Source organism: Boleophthalmus pectinirostris, unplaced genomic scaffold (assembly GCF_026225935.1).
Source record: "Boleophthalmus pectinirostris isolate CB_2022bp ecotype Guang Dong unplaced genomic scaffold, ASM2622593v1 HiC_scaffold_20, whole genome shotgun sequence".
NCBI lineage: Eukaryota > Metazoa > Chordata > Actinopteri > Gobiiformes > Gobiidae > Boleophthalmus > Boleophthalmus pectinirostris.
Window position 1 is genome coordinate 3,315,765 of NW_026571153.1, and position 8,571 is coordinate 3,324,335.

General features: G+C 42.0%; 1 protein-coding gene across 2 annotated transcripts in view; it reads right to left on the bottom strand.

The window, feature by feature from the left end:
- The window catches only part of LOC129409749 (uncharacterized), a 12,364-nt gene extending 4,235 nt beyond the window's left edge, over positions 1-8,129 (bottom strand). The window contains exons 1-5 of one of the 2 annotated variants that reach the window (XM_055156316.1): positions 8,018-8,129; positions 7,627-7,941; positions 7,186-7,287; positions 7,086-7,117; positions 6,860-6,994 (exon numbers count right to left, since the gene is read on the bottom strand). In XM_055156316.1, coding sequence (XP_055012291.1) covers positions 6,881-6,994; positions 7,086-7,117; positions 7,186-7,287; positions 7,627-7,941; positions 8,018-8,060 — 606 coding nt within the window. In that variant the 5' untranslated portion in view covers positions 8,061-8,129 and the 3' untranslated portion in view covers positions 6,860-6,880. Of the gene's footprint in view, positions 1-6,859; positions 6,995-7,085; positions 7,118-7,185; positions 7,288-7,626; positions 7,942-8,017 lie in introns of those variants that run through there. The other variant, XM_055156317.1, reaches the window with a different exon arrangement.
- Positions 8,130-8,571: the final 442 nt, after the last annotated feature.

An 8,571-nucleotide genomic window follows, 5' to 3' on the forward strand; every position in this document is an offset into this window, starting at 1 on the left:
CGGCAACGCTATCACAACTAGAGATTGATGAGGTACAACACAAATGCCACGGCAAGGGGGAACCAGTGTGCCAGGTCAGAGGGGAGTTGACACCAACTCCCCAACCAGAGATTGGGTACGAAACCCCAATAAGTATCACGCTGAGCGAGGCAGCGACTGACCTGAAAGACAAGATCATGGCCTGAATGAACACAAGGCAACCCCGATGCCGGTTACAGAGACGATGTGAATGCAGCACTGACCAGTGATCCCTACCACAACAATCACTGAAACCAATGAGCTGATATACACTTCAGCAGCAGTGATCCTAGATGTGTTGGGCTATAAGAGCAACCATGGGAGCCATGCGATACAATACCCACCATGGCAAAGACGGTTAGAGGCTAAAATCAAGGAGGTGCGGAGAGAAGTGAGCCAACTGTCAGAGGCCCAGAAAGGTGCAATGAAAAAGCAAGTGCCCAAGAGTTGCCCATACCTGAAGCACTCGAAACTGCCAAACAAAGGCTCCAAGCCTTGGCCAGCCGCCTAAAGAGGTACACACGAGATAACGAGGCCAGACGAATAAACCGGCTGTTCGCAACACAACCGGCGAAAGTGTACGCTCAGTGGGCAGGGTAAATAACAGCAGAGCATACCCACCAAGGCTGGAGACTGAGAGGTACTGGAAAGGCATATGGGAAAGGGAGGCATCACATAACACCGATGCACAGTGGCTGGTGGATCTGAGAGAGACCACAGCAACCTCCCTGAACAGAATCCAGTCACCATCACAGTGGCAGACATCCAGGGAAGAGTCTCAGGTATGAAAAATTGGACCGCACCGGGCCCAGACATGATCCATGCGTACTGGCTAAAGAATCTCACTGCCCTCCACGAGCGCCTGGCAGCACAAATGAACCAGCTGCTAAGGGATGGGACTCACCCTGAATGGTTAACCCAAGGGCGTACGATCCTGATCCTAAAGGATCCTTCAAAGGGTGCAGTCCCATCCAACTATCGGCCAATAACCTGTCTCTCCACAACATGGAAGCTCATGTCAGGCATCATTGCGGCTAAGATAAGTGGGCACATGAATCAATACATGAGTGCAGCACAGAAGGGTATCGGCAAAAACACCAGGGAGCCAAACACCAACTCCTGGTTGACCGAACAGTCGCCCGCGACTGCAGAACCCGTAAGACCAACCTGTGCACTGCCTGGATTGATTACAAGAAAGCCTACGACTCAATGCCACACACATGGATCACTGAGTGCTTGAAGCTGTACAATATCAACAGGACTCTAAGGGCGTTCATTGCGAACTCGATGCGGTTGTGGAAAACCACCCTTGAAGCCAAGGGGAAGCCACTTGCACATGTGTCCATCAAATGTGGCATATACCAAGGAGACTCACTGTCCCCACTACTGTTCTGCATGCCTGAACCCTCTCAGCCAAATAATCGACCGCACTGGCTATGGATACCGACTCAGAAACGGGGCCACCATCAGTCACCTCCTCTACATGGATGACATCAAGCTGTACGCTAAGAGTGAGCGAGACATTGACTCACTGATCCACACCACAAGGATCTACAGTACAGACATCGGATGTCATTCGGGCTTGAGAAATGTAGCAGGATGGTGACAAAGAGAGGGAAGGTAGTCCACACAGAGGGGGTGTCATCCCAGAGGAACAATAGCAGACTTGAGGACAGTTACAAGTACCTTGGTATCCCACAAGCAAAGTGGCAACCTCGAAGAGGCAACAAGGAAAGCGGCTACGGCCAAATACCTGCAAAGAGTGAGGCAAGTCCTTAGAAGCCAGCTCAATGGCAAGAACAAGGTGCAGGCAATCAACAGCTACGCCCTGCCAGTGATCAGATACCCTGCAGGGATTGTAAGCTGGCCAAAGGAGGAGATACAGACCACAGATGTTAAGACACGAAAGCTCCTGACCATGCATGGAGGGTTCCATCCCAAATCCAGCACCCTGAGACTGTATGCAGGCCGGAAGGAAGGGGGCCGAGGACTAGTGAGTGTGGGAACCACTGTCCAGGATGAAACTCAAGCTCCTTGAGTACATCAAGGACAAGGCCCCGGCAGATGAGGTGCTCAGAGAATGTCTCAGACAGTGGGGTCCAGAGGAAGAGGTGCTGGAGGGACCATCATGGCAGGACAAACCCCTACATGGGGCGTACCACCGAACATAACTGAAGTGGCTGATATCAAGAAATCCTACCAATGGCTTGAGGGCTGGTCTGAAGGACAGCACAGAGGCACTGATCCTGGCTGCTCAGGAGCAGGCCCTGGGCACTCGAGCAATAGAGGCCCAGATCTACCACACCAGACAAGACCCACGGTGTAGACTGTGCAAAGAGGCTCCTGAGACAGTCCAGCACATAACTGCGGGGTGTAAAATGCTGGCAGGGAAAAGCATACATGGAGCGACATAACCAAGTGGCGGCATAGTGTACAGAAACATCTGTGCAGAGTACGGGCTGGAACCCCAGGATCAAGGTGGGAAACACCTCCAAAGGTTGTGGAGAATGACCGAGCCAAGATCCTGTGGACTTCCAGATACAGACTGACAGAAATGGTGATGGCGAACCAACAGACATAGTGGTGGTGGAAAAGAAAACAGAGCAGAGCCGTGGTGTTGACATCGCAATACCAAGCGATGGTAATATCAGGAAAAAGGAACACGAGAAGCTAGAGAAATACCAGGGGCTCAAGGAAGAGCTGGAGAGAGCCTGGAAAGTAAAGGCATCAGTGGTGCCTGTGGTGATCGGAGCACTCGGGGCTGTAACCCCCAAACTGGAAGAGTGGCTACAACAGATACCGGGAAAAACAACGGCCATCTCAGTCCAGAAAAGTGCAGTACTGGAACAGCAAAGATACTGCGCAGAACTCTCAAGCTCCCAGGCCTCTGGTAGACGACCCGAGCTGAATGAGGGTGAGAACCTACACCGTGGAAGGTGAGAAAACATTTTTATATATATATATATATATATATATATATATATATATAATATATATATATATATATATATATATATATATTTATTTATTACTGTATATAAGGGCCTGCAAGTCCTTCTCTGTTGGCCTAAAACAAATATTTACATCTATATTATTATTAAATAATTCCAAATGTTCTGTCGTCTTCCTTTCAGAGTTTTTCTGATGTTTGTGCTGCTTCCAGACATGTAGTTCCATATTAAAGGACGACCACGTTATGGATTGGGATGGGGCAAACATCATTGGGACAGAGGAAAACAAACATCGCCGCTGGATTAAAGAAGCAATCGAAATACGGAAACGTGCCCACAGGACTGTAAACCGGGACGAGGGGCTTTTTTACTCTCACACACCTGGGATGCTGTCCTGAGGAAGTCGGACTGCAGATGGCGCTGTCGTCCTGCCTCCACTGGTAGGAAGACAGCGCCAAAACCTGTTTAAATCAGCTGACCAGACACGTCACAGCAACATCACGTGACTCTGAGGAAGACGCTAGTGAGCAGTCGAAACTGTCAGGTATGAAATAACACTCTAGGTCTGAAAAAAAGAACCTAATAACATAGAATGGAGCAGGTCGGGCGACAGCTGTACTGGGCACCGTGCGGCCCGGAGCCCCAGCCCCAGCGCGGTCCTTTTGTCTGTGGTCACCATGACAGTCTACGCGGGCGCACCTTCAGGCCAGTCCCGACAAACAGTCCTGGTTTAGTTCTGGTTTAGTCCCGGTTTAGGATCCCAGCGCTCCTCACTTCTTCTCCGTGCACAGAATCTCCACGGCTCTTTATACTGTGTTTCTGTAGAATAAGATGCTTTTATAACCATGAAATAGTTACTGAGGAGTGGATTGTTTCAGACGGAGCACTACTGAAGGCCGAGGTGTGAAATGCACGCTCCACCACTGATATATATACACACACACACGCACGCGCACACACACACACACACCCACACACCACTTTCATAGTAGGCAATGTAGGTGAAGTGTCTTGCCTAAGGACACAATGACTCTGGTAAACCACAGCGACCTTTATGCTACAGACTATTCTAATAACACCAATGAAATGCTTCCAAATAAACACATATGTAATTTTATTTATCTGGTGTCAGTATAAACGACATAGGTCAGGTCTTGAGTTGCCTCGTCCTGTAAGGAAAAGCATAAACAGTCATAAACATGATCAGAGTCCTGTTTTTATAATTTATAAAACAATAATTTATATTGAGTTCAAATGTACCTCTCTGGATCCAGTGGGTTCTTGACTTTGAGCTGCAATGGAGTTTGTTGTCAATAAATATAAATAATAAATAATATAAATAAAAGGTAGTGGAAATAATAGTAGGAATAATAGTGATAATAATAACAGTAATAATAATTAATAAAAAGAAATGCCTTTAGGGTTATGTTTTTTGAGATTGTGACATATGGTGAAAGATGATGAGGGGAACTGATGATGGTAAAATAAATATTAGTTTGAGTATAGGGACTAATACATTTAAAAAATTATAATTTAAAAAAAAAAAAAAAAAAAAAAAAAAGGGAAGGAAGAGAGACAAAAAGGAACTTCAATTATAAATTGGCCGCAGTGTATCAATGTTCGGGAGCCTAGCGGTGTGTTTATGTTGCACTATCACATTTATATTGTTTTGACTTTGTGTTGGTGTGGGTGGTTGGGGGAAATGGGGGGGGGGCTTTTTGTATTTGTTGTGGTGTTGTGGTTGTTGCTTTATGTTTTTGTTTTTATGCTGAATATTGCAATTGTTAAACGTTGATGTTTGTTTTGTTTTTTTTTAATGTTATGTTCTGCTGTCTTTAATAAAAAACAAAAACAAAAAAACAAACAGTCATAAACATGATCAGAGTCCTGTTTTTATAATTTATAAAACAATAATTGATATTGAGTTCAAATGTACCTCTCTGGATCCAGTGGGTTCTTGACTTTGAGCTGCAATGGAGTTTGTTGTCAATAAATATTTTACAAATTGATGAAATAAATAAAATGCATCTTACCTGTTTGGTGTTTCTTGACTTTAAACGCGTCTATCACAAGTACAAGAAGAACACACAGACCTCCCAGTATTAAGCTTATCCATGATGCAGAAGTGCCTATAAAGATACATAAAAGTTTACAGACGTTAATCCTTTTACCAATGTATTACAATTTTTGTTTCATGTTTTAACCGAACTATCACATCTGGTATTTTCTTTTGGGTCTTGCGCATCGTCATCTTCAGAGAATAAATAATACATTTTGTTAGATGTATACAGACTCTTATTTTTCTATAAAGTCGCTCAGTTTAAAGAAAAACACTGGAGCCAAAACACATCCTTGGGGAATGTAATTTTTCACATAATTAAAAAGTTACTAAATTAAGAAATAGAATTAAATACCACACAAGTACATCAAATAATGTAAAGAGAAGACAAATTTAAAAATAGAATTAATAAAACATTTTAAATTTTACCTTCAACATTTAACTGCACAACATTAACCTCTCCATTTCCAAAAAGGTTAAAAACACAAAAGTAGAAACCATCAGCCATTTTGACACTCTTGATTCTGAGAGAGACAAAAGAACTGCTGAGAATTATTTCAAATCTTGCATTATTTTTCAATCTTGGACACAGCTATAATTCCCATTATGAACCAAACTGGCCCAAAGCACGTCTCCTTTGACTTTCCTGCATGACACGACTGCGTCTTCACCATGTTCGACTCTCACTACGACGGACCAAGAGTTCACGGCTAAAACCAAAATGAATAGTTTAGTTAATTAGCTTTAAGTGATGATAAATGTGTTCAAATGTTGAGGAAACAACATTAGAACATTATGTTGTAAATTGTGCAATATGGGCCCCTTAATGTCAGAATGCAAAACATTCCAGGCAAAGCCATTACACCAGAAAAGTTACATAATGCATCTTTAAGTGTACCTTCTTTGACATCCAAATAAGTTGATTCTTTGATAACGAGTCCTAAAGATGAATCATATCCACAGAAATACAGCCCAGAGTCTGAAGAGTTCACTGGGTTAATCTTGAGGAAGACGTGAGACGAGTTGGAAGTCGCTGTAAATCTTTTGTCTGGAGATGAAACAACGTCAGAAGATCTGTTTATGCCTGAAATCCTTCTGAGTGTTGATCTCCTCACAGCTCGATACCAGGAGATTGTAGCAGGATTACTGGTGTAGTTTAAACACAACAATTTGACACTTTGCCCGGACTGGACTTCAACTGACCTCAACTCTGAGCCCAAAACACACGATAAACCTGCAGCAATACAAGCACTGAAAAGTATTTTATCGTATCCACGGAGGTGAAAATGTGACAAAACATCGACTCACTGATACTGAAGAGAAGAACTGTTGAAGAGAAGCTCGTCATTCTGAATCTGCAAAGACAAACGCAGCACTGGACACTTTTAAACTGTCTCAGTGTTATAATCTGTTTTCACATGGACCACGTGATGTGCTCTTTGTATTTGAGACATACTGTAAGTGTGCGGAAGTGCAAGCTAAAATGTGAACCCACAAGAGTGAATGACAAACTGCCCGAGAAAACACTAAACTTGTGATGTTTAAATCTAGATCACTGTACCGTTGTGTATATTCTAATGTATATTCTAAAAATACTTTTGGTACAACCTTCCCAACACTGACCCTAACATTAATGAAAGATGCAGTTGCTATTTTTCAGTAGACTTGTTATGTTGATGCACAATGCTTTTGTGGTTTACTCTGCACTTCAGTGGAAAAAGGAGCAGTGAAACATGTGTATGTGCTGCACTAAACACCACAAAACTGTGGTAAACCACAGCGACCTTTATGCTACAGACTATTCTAAAAACACCAATGAAATGCTTCCAAATAAACACAAATGTCATTTTATTTATCTGGTGTCAGCGTAAATCACATGTGGATCATTTTGTAAGGCTCTTCTGGAGTGTCTTGTTTTTGGCTGGAAATTCACGGCTGCGTAGTTGAGGTCTTGAGTTGCCTCGTCCTGTAAGGAAAAGGATTAACAGTCATAAACATGATCAGAGTCCTGTTTTTATAATTTATAAAATAATAATTTATATTGAGTTCAAATGTACCTCTCTGGATCCAGTGGGTTCTTGACTTTGAGCTGCAATGGAGTTTGTTGTCACTAAGTATTTTAGAAAGTGATGAATAAATAAATAAAATGTAGCTTACCTGTTAGGAATTTCTTGACTTCACGAGCAAATTGAACTATCACAAGTACAAGAACAACACACAGACCTCCAACTATTACACCGACCCATAATGCAGAAGTGCCTATGAAGATAAATAAAGGTTCCTAATTAATCCTTTTACCAATACATTACATTTTTGTTTCATGTTTAAACCAAACCATCACATCCGGTATTTTCTTTAAGGTCTAACATCTTCAGAGAATAAATAATACATTTTATTAGATGTATACAGACTCTTATTTTTCTATAAAGTCGTTCAGTTTAAAGAAAAACATTGGAGCCAAATCCCATCCTAATGGAACTCCATTTTTCACATAATTAAAAAGTTATTAAAATTAAATTAAATACCACACAAGGATGTCAAATAATGTAAAGAGAAGACAAATTTGAAAATAGAATTAGTAAAAAAATAAAATCTTACCTTCAACATTTAACTGCACAACATCGACGTCTCCATTTCCGAAAGGTTTAACGACACAAAAGAAGAAACCACTATCGGCCATTTTGACACTCTTGATTTTGAGAGAGACATGAGAATTGTCGACACTAATTTCAAATCTTGCATTATTTTCCATTCCTGGACACATTGAGGTGTCGTTGTTGTTGGTGGCGATGCACTTGTATTTCCCATTATTAACCAAACTGGCCCAAAACACTTTTTCTTTGACTTTCCTGCATGTCAGGACAACGTCTTCACCAGGTTTGACCGTCACTACGACAGACCAAGAGCTCCAGCCTAAAACCAAAATGAATAGTTTAGTAAATTATCTTTAAGTGATGATAAATGTGTTCAAATGTTGGATGGTACTTACTGAAGCTGGTCAGAAGAAGAGCCGCTGTAATGAACTTGTTCATGGTGCGTCAGTGGAAATCGAGGGAACTTGATAAAGCTTTTAAGAGGTTTGCAGAGGGGCGGGCTTTTCATCTTAACGTCAGCGCTCATGCAGGCCACATAAAGGATGTCCGGGCATGATGGTGTAAAGTGAGGTGACTAAAAGCATATCTCAGTATCTTGGTGCAAACCTTTGAAGGACAGACTTTTTCATGTCTTTTATATAAACGTCTGATATCTCTAGAAACAGGTCCTTCCTGTTCACGACTGCAGCTCTGAGAAACCCACCTGTATCATTTGTAAATCTGTAACTCAAAATAGAACTTTGAAAATGCCAGTGATGAAGTCAGTGTAAAAATAGAGATGGGGCAGTCATGTTCTTTCCTGTAGTATTTTTTACTTTGTCTGTGAGAACATCGTGTCATTGGTCGACTTCAGTTTGAGAGTTTTAGACATTTTTTGCTTCTTTATTTCTGTTAAATCAAAATGGAACATGTTCTGAAGCTCTGTTGACCTCATGAGAAGCTGTGAACC